The sequence below is a fragment of the Sturnira hondurensis genome, unplaced genomic scaffold (assembly GCF_014824575.4).
Source record: "Sturnira hondurensis isolate 20B ecotype Veracruz unplaced genomic scaffold, ASM1482457v3 Scaffold0018725, whole genome shotgun sequence".
NCBI classification, from domain to species: Eukaryota; Metazoa; Chordata; class Mammalia; order Chiroptera; family Phyllostomidae; genus Sturnira; species Sturnira hondurensis.
Genome location: NW_028091356.1, coordinates 1,296,747 through 1,315,006, shown reverse-complemented (window position 1 = coordinate 1,315,006; position 18,260 = coordinate 1,296,747). Strand labels below are relative to the sequence as shown.

At 46.2% G+C, this 18,260-nt stretch overlaps 1 protein-coding gene across 6 annotated transcripts in view; it reads right to left on the bottom strand.

Annotated features, from left to right (window-relative positions):
* ARMH1 (armadillo like helical domain containing 1) overlaps positions 1–18,108 on the bottom strand; it is a 41,646-nt gene extending 23,538 nt beyond the window's left edge. Inside the window, exons 1-5 of one of the 6 annotated variants that reach the window (XM_037069667.1) lie at positions 17,960–18,107; positions 7,624–7,759; positions 6,350–6,577; positions 1,321–1,389; positions 229–395 (exon numbers count right to left, since the gene is read on the bottom strand). In XM_037069667.1, coding sequence (XP_036925562.1) covers positions 229–395; positions 1,321–1,389; positions 6,350–6,555 — 442 coding nt within the window. In that variant the 5' untranslated portion in view covers positions 6,556–6,577; positions 7,624–7,759; positions 17,960–18,107. Of the gene's footprint in view, positions 1–228; positions 396–1,320; positions 1,390–6,349; positions 6,578–7,623; positions 7,760–8,430; positions 8,504–17,899 lie in introns of those variants that run through there. The other 5 variants (XM_037069669.1, XM_037069672.1, XM_037069668.1 and 2 more) reach the window with 5 other exon arrangements.
* Positions 18,109–18,260: the final 152 nt, after the last annotated feature.

Genomic DNA, 18,260 nt, shown 5'->3' with positions numbered 1-18,260 from the left:
ATCCTTGTTGAATGGATGCATGAAAAAAGGATATATTTAAAATGGAAAAAGTATTTCTGAAACCACAATGGGAAAATGTGAGCAAAAGACATAAGTGTGCATGGGAGCTCATTGAGTCCACTGGACAAAGTTCTTCTGGTGCAACCAGTTCCATGACATGTTTCCGGTAGCAGTGCTGGGTGCTGCCACCCTTCGCCAGGCCCCGAGGAAGACGCACACGGTACCCACCGTAGCTTTCGCAAATGAGCTCCTTGTACTTCCTGCCAGAGTTTGCAATAACCTGAAGTAGCTTGATGGATTCCTTCTTGTCTCCCTCACTGATCTTCTCCAGTGCAAGTATTTCTAAGAGTGTCAGGACGCCTCCAACCTCAAGGAACTCTATAAGGTACCGATTACTGTCCAGAGGGATAGAGGAGTAGAAAAAAGACACTTGTCAAGTTCCTTGGCAAAACCTTTCTAAGGGATCTCAGGGTCCTTTCTTCACATACTCTGCCCTCCCATCCAGGACATGCTCGCGGGTCAAGTGACACAACAGTTGGGAAAGTCTTCCTTCTGCATTCAGCAGGAAATGCACAAATTCAATACAATCAACATTTCTTGTGTTTGGTTTTCTAGTATCTGTTCTTCTTCTTGTAATAGTACCTCACCTGTCCCTTGGGGAATCATCCTCCACCACCCACAAGCCCTGTGGTTTTGGTAAGGGGAGCAGGTGACAGGGTATGTCATCCTTCTGACTGTAGTCTCTGGTTTGGGACCAGGAGTGTGACCCAATTTGGTCCTCTGAGGCTCTAAACCCGAGATTTTCCTGGGAACCCTTGGGAAAGACATGCTCTTTTTATGGTGTGGATGAGCTAGGAGGATGCAAATCTGGAGCTTTCTGGGATCACAGCACAGTGAGGCCCATCAGCACAGAGGAGAACGGGGCTGAGAATGGAGATAAAGGGAGAGAGACAAGGACCAACAGCATGTACCAAGTACAAACAAGTACCAACAACATGTTTTGAACCCCTTATAGTCAAGCCTGAGATACGGATTTCTATGCTCTGGGCTTTTCAGTTAAGTGAGCTAATGAATTCCCCTTTTCCTGTCCAATATGAGTTCACTTTTTGTATTTCAAAACCAAGAGGATGCTAACTGGTTAAGGGTCGATGGAGGACATGGGATGGAGGAGCAACTAGAACAGAACCTTGGCTGACACCACCTCTGAACCCATGCTGGGGGCTACCAGGTACCCACGGATAACTAGAAGCCCTGGCTCCATGTGGTGTGAATGCCAAGGACACCATGAGCCAGATATGCAACTGAGAACCTAGAACTCACCTGCTCACAGCTGATAAGAAGATGCCAATGGACCTTAAAAGCTTCTCTAGGCACAAGCCAGTCATATAGCTGTGCAAGAAGTTAAGGAGGAAATTTCGGGGTGGTTTCCACACAGAAGTCAGACCATGTGTCTGATCCCTGGCACCACCAATGACCTAGCTTGCCCAGCAGCTGAAGTGAGCCTCTGAGAAGAGGCCCTTATTTGAGAAGGGCCTCTAGGTTGAAGGAGAAGGGGTCACACACACGAGGAAGGGGTGTGGGGGTGGCAGGCATGTTTGTGGTTCTCCAGGAAGCTCTTCTGGGGTAGTTCTGCCACCTTGGCTCTGACAGGCTCTCTAGAGAGCAAGGCAGCTCTGATGAATAAAGGGTGCGTGGAGAAAGCGGGTGGTCAATTCTCCAAATCTGTGTCCTCACCGTGGTACCCTTGGGTCTCAGCATAGTTCATTATTTTGTGCCTCATTCTTAGTTTTCTCTAAACATAATCAGCTTCATCATTAATACTCAATTTTGTACTTGCTCAAAGCTTTACACTGGAGGTCACTACTTTTATGAAGAATTGTCTGTCTTCCTAATAAGAATAAGAGGAGAGAGCGGAAAAATTAAACTCTGATTTAAAACAACCTCAGTATTTAATGTTATTTTTAATGTGAGCCTTTGCAAAAAGCTTCGTTGTAATAAAGCACCCAGAGCGCGCATCAGCTCGGGTATAAGGTATGAAATCAAGCCACAACAGAAAAGGAACCAGTCAACAATTACTAGGCTCATAACACATCACAGGCTCTTAGAACACTTAAGAAATTAGCTGAAATTATTGCAGCGCATGGAGGATGACTGAGAGCTTCCCAGACTGATAAAGGCTAATGTAATGGGTTGGAGGTAATGGTGCTTTGTTGGGGGGGGTGTGCGTGAGGCAAATTATCTCCGCTGCACCCTGGTTCCCAGGATGCCAATAGAAGCAGAGACAGATTGGCTCATTAGGAAAGGCTCTTCCCTGCAAAAACAGCCTTTGCTCTGAAGCCAGGCTCCTCTGCCTGTTGCCACTACAGCTGGAAGCCTGGCAGTCAGTCCACATGGTGGTCTCTCTATTCCCACGTGTCTTCCACCCTGCCTCCCCAAACCCCAGCGCCATTCCTGACCCAGTTAGGATTTCCCCTCTTTTCTTCAGTTGCCAGCTAGGCTGACCAACTTTCATCACATTTTTCTTCCTGTCCCAGGCTAGTCCTATTTTCACAGCCACTCACTCATCTATAATTTCGGTCCAGAAGTCTAACATCATATCAGTAGTAGCTAACAAGCTCAAAGCATTCATTGTGTGCCAGGCACTGTGCTAACTTCGGTGCGTGCTTTGTCTCGGTGTATGCTCACCACACCCTGCAGTGGGTGCTGTTAGGGTGTCATTCACTTCATGAGGAACAATCTCAGACAGGTTAATGACCTGTCTGAGGTCCCAGTGGCAACTGATGGAATCAGGATATGAACCTAGGGAGTCTGAGTCCTTTGAGTTCTTATAATCAGGTCTTCCCGCCTGTAGACAGGTGGAGGGTGTGTGGCTGCTCACGCAGCTTAGCTCCTTCTAAGGTGTTGGTGGTGGAACTGAGGGTCTGTGCTATCCCCTGGGTGGGAGACAGTGGAGTGGAGTGGATGGCATGTGGGCTTTGGGTCCGAGAGACCCATCAACCTCATCTCTGCCTTTTACTAGTAAATTTACTCAACTTTTTAAAGGCTCATCTTCCCTGTCTATAATACCATCCAATACCAATAATTTATTAGGCTTGGTATTAGGCTCATATAATATTTGTGTAGTACATAACTCAGTGACTAGAATAAGACTCAGTAAACAACTAATAATTTTGTCATCATAATACACAATCCTTAGTTTCACTCATATATTCTGGAAGTTCAAAGTTAAAAAAGGGGTTTGGGCTCATGTGGGATTATGTGACAGTTAATTGTGCAAAACGTGATGAGGCCAAATTGATTTGTTTTCCTTCAAAAGCCACTGTGACTAGGGGGCTGGGGAGAAGAGGTGGGGCTACTGATTCAGAATACTGTGTCACTCAGCGGGTCTATCTTCTCGGTCGTACAACAAGGTCACAAAAAGTTAGGAAGTTATGGGTAATTTCAGGTGTAGAAACTGAATATACATCTGTGTATTAAAACGTGGTTCATTTAGTCACTCGGTGAGCCCTCTGATCCGCACTTAGGATACAAAGAAGAATATGGGTAGTAACAGTGATGGTTGAGTAAGAAAAGAGATGAGCTGAATGCAGAGTTCTTGGAAACACTCACATTTAAGGGGAGGTAGGAAAGATCCTGCGACACTGACTGAGAAACAGAAATAAAAGGAGGCGGAGGAGAGAGAAGAGCTTAAGAAGGGGCAGTGGTCAGAGCCCTGGTGGGTAGCCCACTTGGTTAGAGCATCACCCGACACACAAAAAATAAATATAAACAAATAAAATAAATTAAATGAAAAAAAAGAATCAGTGATGCTTTAAGGAGAAAGAGGGTTGAACTGTCCGGATTCTTCTTTTGTACCTCCCTTCACTCCTGGATCCAGGACATACAAGCTCAGATTCATTGCCATTGCCATCCCTGAACTTAAAAAAAGAAGAAGAAGAGGAAGAAGAAGAAGCAACAGTGGTCAGGCAGGGCTGAGGCCAGGGTAAGGTGACTGAAGCATTTGATTCAGTATAAAATTTAAGGGGATACCAGAAAAACTCACTAATCAAATAATATCCCAATGTACTACTTAAAAATAAACAATATAAAAATCCATGATAAATACAATATCAAAGTTTTAAATAAAGATAGGATATGGTTCTGCACTGTGTGATTCTGCCTTACACACTCCCTGCTGTGGTCAAACGGAAAATGTTGTCGAGTAAGGTAAGGAGGGAAAAGGGTTCCCTAGATTTGGTGTCAAGGAGGTTGCTCATAAGCTTGGTGAGGGTAATGTCGTGAGTTGTGGGGACAAAGCCAGATTATAGGTGCTGATATTTCTCAAAGCATCATCTGTGAACCACCAGCAGCAGAGTCACCCTCATGCCTTTGAGAAATAAAGAGCCCAGGGCCCTCCCTCATTCTACTAAATCAGGACCTCAGTGTGGGGGTCGGGAGGCCGACTGGCAATCTGCATTTTAAACCTCTTCCATTGCATACTGGTATCTGAGAACACTGGGGCCCACCCAGCAGTGTATTCAGTGGTATTCCCTTTGACCTGTGATCTAGGCCTGAGTCTGACTGATAATTTCACCAGTGACTTAACTGTAAGAAAAAGAGAGCTGTGTGGACTTAGCTCTGTGTAGCTGCAGACTCTCCGGGCTTATTCTTTCCTTTATTCAGCAAACGTGTGTTAAGCACCCATTATGTGCTAACCACACATTGTGCTAGGTGTTAGAAATACAGAGATGAGTAGAGCAGATGCAATTCCTGCCCTCGGAGTGTTTACAGTCCAGTGGGGAAGAGATTTTTAAGCATGATTAAAAATAAAATGCTATGACCATTAGGACAGAAGTGCTATAAGGATATATAATGGGGAACCTAAGTTAGTCTGGGGCTCAGAAAAGGACTTCATGGACAGAGCGCTGGTTAAACTGAGATCTGAATAATGGAGTAGGAATTAGTCAAATGAAGAGGGAGTTTACAGGAGTGGGAGGGTTCAGGGAAGGAGAAGAATGTTCAATGCAAGGGTCTGGGAGGAATCCAGGGTGTTATGGGCACACAGAGCAGGAATACGCTCAAATCCACCCAGATCTCAAACCACTGCCTTGATGGCGACACATCTATCTTCAGCCCCAATCTGCCTCTAGGGCTGCTGAGCACAGGCGTCTACACTCAGCATGTCCCAAACCAAACTCGCTCCCCTTCTCGTATTCTCTCCTCACAGAATGGCACCCATTCACTTAATTTCCCCAAGCCAGAAACAAAAGTCATCCTGGCAGATGGAGGTGGAGATGGGAGTTGGGTAAATGGATATGGAGTTCAATTCCAGAGATAAATGTGTGCAGGGTACACATTTGAGGGTCTTTAAACTGGAATGGTGTAGACAGTGGATGAGATCACTCAGGGGGAAGCTGAGAGTGAACAGAGAAGAGGGAGGTGGATGGAGTCCCAAGAAACGGCGACATTTAAGGGATGGCTGAAGAAGAAATGGAACGAACAGGAAGGAGAAAAGCAAGGGAAACCAAGGGAGGAGCGTTTTAAGAGGTGGAAATGGCTGACTGACAAATGCACCTGAGAGGTCACGCATAAAGACAATGAAAAAGTCACCGGTAACCTTGGCAAGTCCTGCAGAGTAAGAGGAGGGGACAGAAGTCAAACTGAAGAGGGTGGCGAAGAAAAGAGAGGTAAAGAAATGGAGATGGAGACCAATACCTTTACTGATACCTTTTGGTATTGGGCTGAGATTGGGGCTGAAGATAGATGTGTCGCCATCAAGGCAGTGGTTTGAGATCTGGGTGGATTTGAGCGTATTCCTGCTCTGTGTGCCCATAACACCCTGGATTCCTCCCAGACCGTTGCATTAAATAATGAAGACAATACCAAAGACCAATACCAATACCTTCTACCTTTTCTAGAAAGAAGCTTCCCCACAAAGTGAAAGAACTGGGAGGAATACAGGTTTGAGACAGGGATATAATTAAGGTAGAAGAGACCCGAGCAGACATGCACGCCTACCAAAAAAGCTGGTAATGAGGAAAAGGTGGAAGCTATAGGAGACAAAGAATGAAGTCCCAGAGGAGGTGGGAGGGGATTCAGGTGCAGTCCCAATAGAGGGCAGAAGGAATAGAGACAGAAGGAATCCCACCTTCAACCCTGATGGGCACCAAAGAGGTAAGAATAATGGTACATTTGGAGTTTGGAAAGACAGGAAATTGAGGGAATTCTTGACTTTTGGGATGATATTTTGATCACCAGATATCCTGTTCTAAAATCTTAGAATGGAGAGAAGAGTTCCCTCAGTAATCTCTCTCTTTTTTCCTATTGAATATGGCCTACTTTTTTTTTCTTTCTGTTCAGCAAAGGATACGTGAGTCTGAGCCAGGTGGTCAAGCGCACCAGGAACAAGCTGGCTCCCTGGGAAAACTCCTGCTCCAGTTCAGGGCCAGTCTTGCCTTGGTTGGTTTCAATGAAATTGTTAAGGATATGACTTCTTGTGACTTTTCCAGCATTGTCCCAATCCTGTAAAAAACTCAAGAGCCGGCTAATTGCTGCCTGCTCCTTTATAGAAGTCATGGTCGACCAGTCCTGAAGGTGGCTACAGGGGGCAGGAAAATGGTCAGGTTACCAAAATGTTTAGAAACATGCAAGTCCTGTAGGTTACGGTAGGGGTTTTGCTTTTCCAGCAATCAACTGGAGGCTGGTGAGCCTCTGTCACCCGCATGGGCACAGTGACATTCGAAATACACCTCTATGACTGGTCACCTGCTACTCAAACAGGGAAGATCTAGCTATGCTGTCATGGAATTAAGAATGTCAGGGTAGTAAACAAATGACTCAAGTTTAAGGGCTAAAATTTTAGCTTTCTGGCTTCTCTGCTGATGCCAGCAACTAAAGAATCACAGGCTCCAGCTGAGATGAAGGCACTTGCTAAAGACCTGGGCCTCTCCTACCCCTCACTTCACAGAGGGTCAGAGATTTGGGGTCTTTAGGGATCTTGCCCCCTCTTATGCCAATCAGCCAAGGTAAAGCACCACTTAACTTGGTTCCTTGGACTTTGGTACTAACTCTCTTAAAAACAAATTTTTAAAAAAGTGAGCGGGAACAAAAAGTTTCCATTCCATAGTTGGATTAATGGGCTGTGGTTTGTAGGAGGCTGTGTCCTTGGGAGAATGTTTTTAGTGGGGGGAGGGAAGGTTTAAAATAAACCCGTTTCCAAAAATAGTTGTGATTGAAAGTGTTATTATCCATAACAAATGTTAGTGCTGATGGGAGAGAGGCATGTGTGATTCTTTTGTCTAACAGACAAGTGAAAGTCATATTTCACATTATCATGGGGTTTTCTGTGATTTACAGAATATTTGTGAAACATTACTCGCAGTGGCCATGATTGATATGGAGAGAACAGCTTGTGTGTAGGGGAGATGTGTATTTCACGAAGACGGCTCAACATGAAATTTACAGTCCCATAAAGTGCTTCCACATCTCTGCCAGAGATCTAGTTAAAAGGACTTTACAGTCTGAAACATCCTAAAATTGATTCTAAATTAACGTTTCCTCACATGTATTTGCGATATTGATGGGGCCCCGCTATCAGAATTTTATTAGGAAGCAATAATCTGAAGCAGGCTGAGACAGACTTACATACACACCGACCTCCACTACTCCCCAGAGGAGGTTAGGTATGTGCTCCCAGGAAGGACGGCACGCAGCCTCTGGGACAGAGACGGCCACGAAACCCTGTCAGCCTGGGCAGCCAGATGAATAACTGTGGATCAACCTAAACACAAAAATGACCAAAAGCTTTCATGGGATCATGCATCAATCACTGCGAATGCCATTACAGCCCCAAGTCTGAGAATAACTCTCAGAGTCCATGGCCACCTTCAACAGCCAAACTGGCCTCAAGAAAAGGGGAGTGAGTGGCTGTTCTGGGCCAGGGAGGAAGGGTTGCAACACCCCCCTTGGCTGTGGGCAGGAGGAGAGCAACCTGGGCCCAGCCCTGCTGCGGACGGACCCATTCTAGGATCAGAACTCAGAGTGCTACCGGAGATGCGCCCGGCAATTCTAGGACACCAAGCGGGATATTCCATATTACGTCTATTCATGGATCTCAGTCTTCCCCATCTTCTTCTTTTTGGACTTTATTTATTTACTTATTTTTAGAGAAAGGGGGAGGGAAGGACAGAGGGAGAGAAACATCAGTGTGTGGTTGCCTCTCATGTGCCCCCTCTGGGAACTGGCTTGCAACCCAGGCATGTGCCCTGACTGGGAATCGAACCGCGATCGTGTGGTTCGCAGGCCCGAGCTCAATCCACTGAGCCACACCAGCCAGGGCCCTATTTTTTTAAAACAGAACGCTCCCACCAAAAAAAACCAAAACAAATGGCAGCACTGAAGAGCCCAGTGACACAGCTCTAAGTCAGTGAGTGTGTGGTGAAGGCCCCTCACCTGGCATGGTGCGAGGTGCTGCGGGAGATGTGGAGGTGAACGTGGTGCTCCCAGGGCCCTTGGGGAACTCCAGTTCTCGTGGGAGAGTGGAAGATGTGACCTGAGACCGGGTTCAGCTCCGCACTCCAACAGTACCTGCCTCATCCCTTGCCACCCTCCAGTCTCACTCCAGAGGCGGCCCCTTTCAACTGTTGTGGCTATTTCTTCTGGTGTTTACATTTCCAAATAGCGAGTTTATGCTACTTGGTACGAGTGGAACTGTGTCCCCCCTCGTCCCCTAACCCCCAGTACCTCAGAATGTGACTATATAGAGAGGGTCTTTAAAGAGGCAATTAAGTTAAACTGAGGTCACTAGGGTGGACCCTAGTCCAACAGAAGATCAGCGCACCAACACACACAGGGAAGACCACCCGAAAACAACAGAAGGCAGCCATTTACAAACTGGAGAAGCAGGCAACCCTTAACACCGTATATGGAACACCTGGATCGGAGCCTCCAAATCTGCGAGGCAGTAAGTTTCTGTTGTTCCAGCCACTCAGTCTGCGGTACTTCGTTTTGGGAGCCCTAGCAAACCAGCACTTTACTATTATTTATCAATTTTAGGCAATAAATACAACTGGCAGTTGAGGACTTAGCTCTCTTACACCACTCTAACCCCTATTTTTACCTTCTTATCCTCATGATACTATAGTTTTCCACAATTTATAGTTAAATCAACAGTTAGTGTTTACATTACTGGCCCAGTAAACAAACACCGGGCAGTCAAGCTGTAGCCTATTACGTTTTCTTTCTCAAGTAAATTGGTTTTATCTGGAGTTAATTTCTTTTCCCAATTGTTTAGTTTTCTGTGTACTGTATTTCGCTGTGTATAACGTGCGCCCACGTTTCAGCACTAATACCCATGTGTAATGTGCACCCTTCTTTTTCCCTCCAAAATTTGAGCAAAAAAAGTGTGCATTATACATGGCAAAATACGAGGTACCTAGAGCTATTTTCTTTCAAATGTTCCAAACATGTAGCAATAATTTTTGCAAATGTTCACTGTAATTGATCCGTTCCACCTTTTCCCTGGAGACCTTTGCCCACTGTCTTTTGTTCTTGGACTGGTTGCTGGCTCCTTGGTGCACAAACATTGTCCAGGGATCTCCTTATGTGATCACCCTACTGCCTGGCTTCACCTCATCTCCTTCCTAGTTTTCACTCTATTTTTGCTGAAGCACATTCTCCAGTAGCTTCCTAAGAAATGAAAATTACCCCTGGCAGGTGTGGCTCAGCTGTTGAATGCAGCCTGCAAATTAAAGGGTTGATGGATCCATTCCCAATCTAGGGCGCGTGCCTGGGCCCCGGGGTCACATCCCCAGTAGGGGGCGAGCCGGAGGCAACCACACATTGATATTTTTTTCTCCCTTCCCCTCTCTACAAAATAAAATCTTAAAAAAATATTTTTTTGTGTGTTGTTGTAAGTCTGAAAATATTTTGGACCCCGTGTTAGCTTGTTTGGGTGTATAATACCATGTTAGAATAACCTTCCCCGGGATTGAGCCTCGCCAGTACTCCTGTTGATGAGTCTTGACTTCGTTCTCATTCCTGTGCCTTTGTCTGGCCTTTTTCCACTACTGATGCTTTTAAAACCTCTTCTGAAACTGTATAATTTGGCACACGGCTTTTCATTTATTATTCTAGGCTCTAAAAATCGTGACCTTCAGTTTTTACCCTTCTAGTTATCAGGCAACAACCAGTCTTTCGCTAAGGACCTCATCCATGTCAGTTCATGGAGGTTTTTTTCTTCTGGGGCCCTCAGGGCCTCTGGAGAAGACTTTTCTATTTTCCCAGGGAGGAGGAGGGGGTGGGTTGACGAATACCTGGCTACTGGCACCTGGGGTGGGTGGGGGAGGGCCTGGGGCTGCCACCTTGCAGGATGTAGACTTCCGTCCATCACTCAGTTTTCCATCCTGTATCTCATTCCTGCCCTTAAAACTATGCCTGCGGTCCCTGAGTATGGAGGCCCCCAGAGTTCATTTTCCTTTCTCTTTATGCAACAAGAGAGTTTAGAGTAGTTGTGGTGGCTGTTGGGAGAGGAGCTCTGGGGCGGGGACAAAGTGCCGTCCATATAGACTTCAGCCGATCCCCATGTTTAGCTCCATATCTCATTCCTGACCTTCTACAGTAACTTGTGCTTCCAACATTAATCCTCTTGGAGGTTAAACTGGGTGAACTGACTTGCTTCTTATTGGTAATCTCCCCTTGTTGGCACTTAGTTTATTTTTTCTTAGGGTGCTCTGAGCCAGGTAACATTCCCCTACCTGCCTTCTAGCTTCTAAACGTTTGTCTAACTTCCATCGGCTATTGCCTTGCTGCCTTCTCTGAACTTTTGAAACTTAGTATGTTTTCATATTTCTTTAGTGTTAGGTCACTGAGGTTTTGAGAGGCAGGGAGAGGAAGAATGTGGCAGCCACGTTCAATCAAGAGTGTCCAGCCCCTTATTATTTATTTTTATCTCAATTATTCTTCAAAATAAGATATGATAAAAATTGAAAAAAGAAAACATTAAATACAATTTTTAAAAGAATTAAGCCCTGGCTGGGTAATTCAGTTGGTTAGTGCATCATCCCAATATGGCAAGGCTATGGGTTCAAATCCCAGTCAGGGCACATACAAGAATCGACTAATGAATGCATAAATAAGTGGAACAAGAAATTGATGTTCCTTTCTCTTTAAAGCCAATAAATTGGGACAAAAAATTAAAAGGTTTGCTTGTTTAGCCCTGGCTGGTATAGCTCAGTGGATTGAGCACAGGCCTGCAAACCACACAATCGCGGTTCGATTCCCAGTCAGGGCACATGCGTGGGTTGCAGGCCAGTTCCCAGCAGGGGACTCAAGAGAGGCAACCATACATAGATATTTCTCTCCTTCCCTTCCCCTCTAAAGACAAACAAATAAAAAATATTTTTAAAATAAGGTTTGCTTGTTTAGTGAAGGTCTCACAGCTAAAAAAGGGGTGGTAATGGAAATTGAACTCAGATCTGTAATTCTAGTCCAGTTTCTCTCCGTGTAATCAAAAGCACTATTCTGCTCTCCAGAATGTCACCAACAACCTCTCATTGCCACACGCAGTGCTTCACTTGCAGGGCCATCTTGCTTGGCCTCTGATGGACTGTGGAAGACTCTCTTCTCAAAACTCCTTTCCTGACCCCACTCTCTGCTGGTTCTATCCCTCACTCTGGATCCTCCTCAGACTCCTTTGCAATTCCTTTCCCTGTTCTCCGTTTTCTTTCCATGCTTTGCAATTTCCTGGGTGATGTCCTTCACTCCCATCACTTCGAGTTGTATCTGTAGGCTTCAGGACTCCCAAATCTGTATCTCACTCAGCCTGGGACTGCCGTCTAGGTGCAGGCCCCCGTATCTAAGTAACTAGTGGATGTCTTCACTGGTATGTTTCCCACACTCTCCCAATCACTTAGTCCCTAACTGAACTCACCGGACCCTCACACCCACTCCTTCCCCTGTGTCAGTCCTATTTCACAGAGGAGCCATCTCTTATGCATACCCCTCCTCGTTCGTTGCCCTCCTTGTCTGAACTGCTGCCAGGTTCTGCCAATCTCGCTTCCGAAATCTCCCTGAGACCAGTCTATTTATCATCATCTCTCCCGCCACTATTTTCATGACCTCCTCATCCCTCACACGGATTACTTCAACAGGCTCCTAAATGATCACCCCAAGGTAATCTCCACAGTGATGGGAGAGCTAAAAATGCAAATCTGACAGATTTCCCTGTTTAAAACTCTTCAGTTGCCCCCCCATTATCCTCAAAGTAAAGTTTCAAACATCTCAGCCCACAGAACTTGCATCTAAATTCTGCCCCAACTGAAATCTGACCCCTCCCCCAACCTCCCACCGCCCAACTCCGCCCCTTGTCACTGTTTTCAGTGGGAATGAAGAGGAGGCTACCCGCTTTCCCACACTTCCCATTCTCTGAATCCTCCATACCATTTCTAAATTGTTTCTTTTCCTCTGAGGTGAGGCATCCTATCCTTCCCCCTCTACCTCGTCTCATTGCTGATTTATTGGCCACTTCCTCATGCTTATAAATGACTTCCACCCATGAGTCATTCTGTTTACCCAAGACCTGATAAGCAATTTCAGTATTGACATCTTCCATCCTCGAAATTTGGGTGGCCAGCATCCTCCCTGGCACGTGACAGGTGCACAAAAAGCGTTATTTAAACTGACATCCAACACACTGTGCTCATAATGAAAACTTCGATTTTCTAATTCCACACAGTAATTCATTAAACAGATGTCCTGAGGGCCAGGAGACCTACACGATAAAGTCTAAAATCCCCGGCATACACAGCCCTTCAAAACTTGGCTCCAGGCTAACCTCATCTTGCCACCTCCACATTACAACAGACCTCAGCTTTTCAACTCTCCAGGCCCTTCAGGGCCTTCTGCATCTCAGCTGCTGCTCTGCCACCAGGAAGAGCCAGCCTCCTTTTCGCCCTCTGGCTAATTCTCCAAGACAGCTAGAGGTTCTCGGTTTGTGGCCCACCTATGCCGCCTCCTTGCCTACCACAGTGTATGACTTACCCATCCCTCCCACTAGAGTGTGAGCTCCTCAAGAGCAGGCGTCCATCTTCCCCATCTCTATGTGCTCAGGGCCTGGCACAAAGCCCAACACAAAATGAATGTTATCAATGCTTGCCGGGTGAAATGAGAAACCAGCCAGCTCCTGTTCAGATGGTTACATCTGACCGTCCATGATATGTAGGTCCCTAAAATGACCAACTTCCCAAAGCTGCCATGTGCAGAGCGGCAGAATCTCCATCCAAGGTCCGGGCAACATCCATGAGGCATTTCACCACTATGACAGGAAATAGCAATGTCAGCAGTGGTGTCATCTTTGGACACCGAGGACAGGGATTCAGTGCCATGAACGGTCAGTTAAATTGTAATCGGAGTGAACTGTTCCTCTGCAAACCACAATGTTCTTTAGCTGCAGCCAAATGGCATTCAAGAAGGGGAGAAAATTTTTTGAAATGCTGAAGAAATTATTTCCAATTTGGTGCTCACAACCAGAGACTCTAATGATCAGTGGAAATGAGAAGCAAACAAATTAGCACTAATGGGAAATGGCTTTTGGAAAAGAGGATTTAATTTATAGTCAACTGGTCATGGAATGCAGCATGCAGTAAAAGTCAGCTTCACCAGCTTGATCATAAGAACTGGAGCACACACGGCATGCCAGGGAAAAATGTACATGTGCCATCGTGCTTATTGGAATCTCTCTGTAAGTGGCAGCCAATTAAAAGAGTCATTATTTTACCTTGGAGAAAAAACGGTCTGAAAAAATCAAAGCACATGAAATTAAAATCCAGATTAGGAACCTTGATCCAAATTGGTTTGTTTGTGGCCTTCTAACCTTGGCAAGGTCTTCTGCAAGGACGACAAACCTACTTTGTCTTCAGCCCAGGGTAGACTCTGTTTTTAATTTCCTCTCCATCTTCAGAGATGATTAATAAATCTAGACTCATCTATTAATCATTTCTATAGCCGCCAAATGGTTCTTCTTCATGCAGAGACACTAAAATTACAAAATCTCAAACCTCAGCTCTTGCACTAAGCCAAAGGTCCTTAGCAACGGGCGAGAAGAGGTATGATAAAATCAAATGGTCAGTAGGTCTTGTTTCTAAAAAAAAAATTCTCTTTTTCCCCTCTAAATCAAAAGACATGTTTTTAAAAGCAAGAAGCCTCTAGGGCTTAGGCTGCCAGCCTGGCTCACTGTCCCCAGATGGCCTTGGAGACAAAAAGGCAATCACTGTGGGCTGTTTCTGCAGGTTCCACCAGCCGAATGGGACAGAGGCTTCCACTTTGGCTCCCGTCCGGACTCCTCACTCTCAGCTTCCCATTCAGGGAGAAAGAGGGAGTAAGAGAAGGAGGAAGAAGAGAGATGGAGAAAGAAAGAAACATTCTCCTTCCAAACTTCAGGTCCATCTAAGGAGGGAGTCCTGGTCTTCACTTCCACCTCAACTGGAGGGCAACTGCACTCCGATTTGTTACTTTCTTCTCACAGGTTCCCCACCCTCTGCTCCCCTCTCATACCCTCTTTACAGAGCCCGGTTGCCACCTATCACTTTCCTGCAGATGGCATTTTCCCCTCTCTTCCCCAGTTGCCAGCCCCTCCATCCTCTCCACATAGAGCATCTCCCCCTCCCCTCCTTCCTGCAAACCCCCCGCCTGCATCCTCTCCCTGGACCTACCCTCATTTTCTACCCACAGACTCCACTTTCCCTCTCCAGCTTCACTTCTGCCCCCGGCTCCACTCCACAGATCGGCCTTCACGCTCTCCCCACGAAATGTAACTCTTTAGGTCAACCATAAGCACTCTACCCACATTCTCCTCACCCTTCACTGCTCCATGTTTCATCTTCCTTGACTCGGCTTTCTATATTTTCTTCCCTTCCCAACCTTTTTACTCTGCCCCTGAAAGCCTTTGGCTCAGGAAAGTCACCTCTCCCTTGAGCTTCTCTCTTGACCAGTCTTTCTGGCTACCTCCAGGTTGCCCCCAACGCTGCCACTATCCTGGGGGTGCCACTTCTGCATAGTCCTCCCTGGTGGAGGCTGCTTATACTCTTACGCCCAAGGACATCAAGGATTCACAGTGGGCGAATGTCTCCTCTCCAAAGCCCAACCTGGTTCCTTAGTCTACCACCTTCTTGTAAAAACCGTTGATTCTTTGAGGGTCATGCTGTTCAGCTGTATGGCCCTTTATCCCTCTTCACACTGTCACCTACAGATTCCAGAGGAACCTGCTCTATTCATCAGGGACTTCAGTACCTAGTTCACCATTATCCTCTTCCCTTTTCCCTCAAGTCCCACCACCATCCAGGAGGATTTCAGTGGCCCTGTCTACCCGTCGAACGTCTTCTATATTCTTTTTTTTTTAATTAATTAATTAATTTATCTTTAGAGGGGAAGGAGAGAGGGAGAGAAACATCAATGTATGGTTGCCTTTTGTGTGTCCCCTGCTGGGAGTTGGCCTGCAGGGAACTGGCCTGCAACCCAGGCATGTGCCCTGAGTGGGAATCGAACCGTGATCCTCTGGTTCCCAGGCCCGCGCTCAATCCACTGAGCTACACCAGCCAGGTACTGAACGTCTTCCATATTCTACTTCAGCCAGCTACTCCCACGGCCACACCCTGGACCGTGTAATCACCTGGAACAAATCAAACATCATTACTCCACTTTCTGATCCTAACTCTCTCATCCAACTATTTGTAAGATACGGTTCTCTAACTTCATTAGAACCCCAGTCCTTTACATTTTTACACTCTCCCATGCTGTTTAGGTTCTAAGGTTCATCCTCTCAATCTTTTGCCAGGATTTTCAACTTCCTTGTCCTTTGTCCTTCCATTTTACCTGCCTGATAAAACCTAAACCTGGGTCAATTCAAATAACCTCTCTGTACCCACCAGTGAATGGCTGAATGGCTAAATGGCTGAATGGCTGAATGGCTGAATGGCTGAATGGTTGGGGGAAAGACACATACCACAGAACCGTGCAGACCACTGCTGCTGCGGGTTAATGGTCACCAACCTCAACAGGTCTCATAACTGCCCGGAAACCCATATGCCACCTCAGTCACCTCATTCCCATCTGCAGCTATTTCAGCCTCTCTCTGCTCTTCCCAAACCTTGCACACCACCTCTAGCCCTACTCTCACAGGCTGATATCAGCTCCCCATTTCACAGAGAAAATAGAAACCACCAAATAAGAATTCTCTCAACTTCTCGCCACCAAACCTACTTATGTATGAATCTCGCACACTTCCTTTTTGTTACAATCCAAATGTCATTCAGATTTTCTAAGTGAATTTCTCAACCAGTGCTTTGGAGTCCCTCCATTATTCTTTTTCCAGGGTTGCCATTTTTCTCTATAATTTCATCTTTTTCCTTTTACTGGATCCATGCCAACAGCATTTCTCCCATCTGAATAAAAACCCGTGTTTCCTTCCAGCTATTGCCATCTTTTTCCTTCTAAAGAGCCAGCCACCCTAAAAGTGTACTGTGCACACAGTCTTCACTTCCTCACTTTTCCACCCACTTCTCAACTCACTAAGTTGACCTCTCCTACCAGTACTCCACTGAAACTGCATTTGCAAAAGTCACCAACAATTTCCTTGTTCCTAAATCTGGTGGATTTTCTCAAACCTGACTTTATTTGATTAGTCATCAGCCTTCAACACCTTCCTCCCCTGGCTTCTGATATACCATGACCTATTATCTTACCATTCTCCTTTGCCAGACCCTCAGACTTGAGTACTTCTCGGCGATCTGTTCTCAGCCCTCTTCTCCTTTTACTCTACACATACTCCCTGGGCCAGCCCAATAAATCAATCCACTGGTGTGGCTGCCATCTGTAAGGCATGACAGACTACCGCATTTCTATTTCCGGTTTAGGCTTACCTGGTAAACTCCAGTCAGGCCCACTCAACTGCCTGCTGGATGCCTCTGCTTGGATTTCCCACGGGCACCTCAAATTCATCAGGCCCAGACTTACCCTCTCCTGAAAAGCCCGCTTCCTCTTCTTTCTGTTTGCCTAAGTCAGGAATTTAGAAGTCATCCTTCCTTTCTCCGACTTTGCCCCACCAGGTGCCAAGTCCAGTTCTTTTTAGCTAAAAGTATCGAGGGAATCCATTCCCAATTCACTCCTGCTACCTTTCTATGCGTTATGACACTGAGATGCTTTCCCATTACTGAAACAACTTCCTAACTGGTCTCCCTGCAATCCGCTCTCTTCATTGATCTTTCTAAAGCATAAATGATTGTTAGTCCTCTGCTGAAGCCCTGCAATGACTCCCGACTGTCCTCAAGATAAAATTTAAGCTCTTGTACTCGTAAGAAACACATTGGAAAATTTTTACCATCAGTAGATCTACCAACAGTCAAAACCGAGCATGGCATCGGAGAACCTCTAGGGTGGGAGCTAACTGTTCTTCCAAGGTTACTCTCACATTAGTATCTCCTCTGGCCAGAAGATTCTCATAATTTGTAGTTTATAGCACTCCTCAGTTTTCCCTTTATGAGATCCTGCAAACAGTCCTTCTCCCCGCGCCCCCGTATTCAAGGTCCACCAGGACATGAACAAGTCTTCCAAGGTCCACCTCAAGAGCCATCCCCACTGTCACAATTGTCCCTTCAACACTTTCTGAGCTCATGCAGAACTAGAGTTGGCTTCTTTTCGTTCTAAGAATTATGGAAGTCAGGGTGAAATGCTTAATCCTTACTAGAACTCATCTATATAACAGGTGCTCAGTAAACATCTGTTAAATGCATGGGTAAATGCAAAAAAATACCCCAAACTGTATTCCCTTGCCCCTTTGTGTCCCTCACGAACAGAGTATTCTCTAAGTCTTCACCTACAGTTTTCTCCACTGCCTCTTAGCCACCCCACCATTTACGATATGCGTCACCCCACTGGGTGGAGGATGGGCCCGCACGCGCTCCCTACGCCGTTTTGTTCGGTTTTCTACCTCTCCTTTGGAGCTGCGATAGTAGGGGAGGGCAGAAGTAGCTAGATGATGTACGTCAAAAGGCACTTTCGTCCATCCCGTAGGACAGACGGGGCTGAGAAGAGAGACCCTCACAATTCCCAGAATACAACAACTCTCCCCGTAGACCCTCCTACCTACGCAGGAGGGTGGGGACTCTTCCTGACCGTCGTCCCAGCTGACCAGTACCTAACCCATATCAAAAGAGTCAGCCAATGATTGCGAGCCAGGGATAGAGCGGGGCGGGGCATGGTTGCTAGGGCCGAGCTTGTAGGGTGCGGCG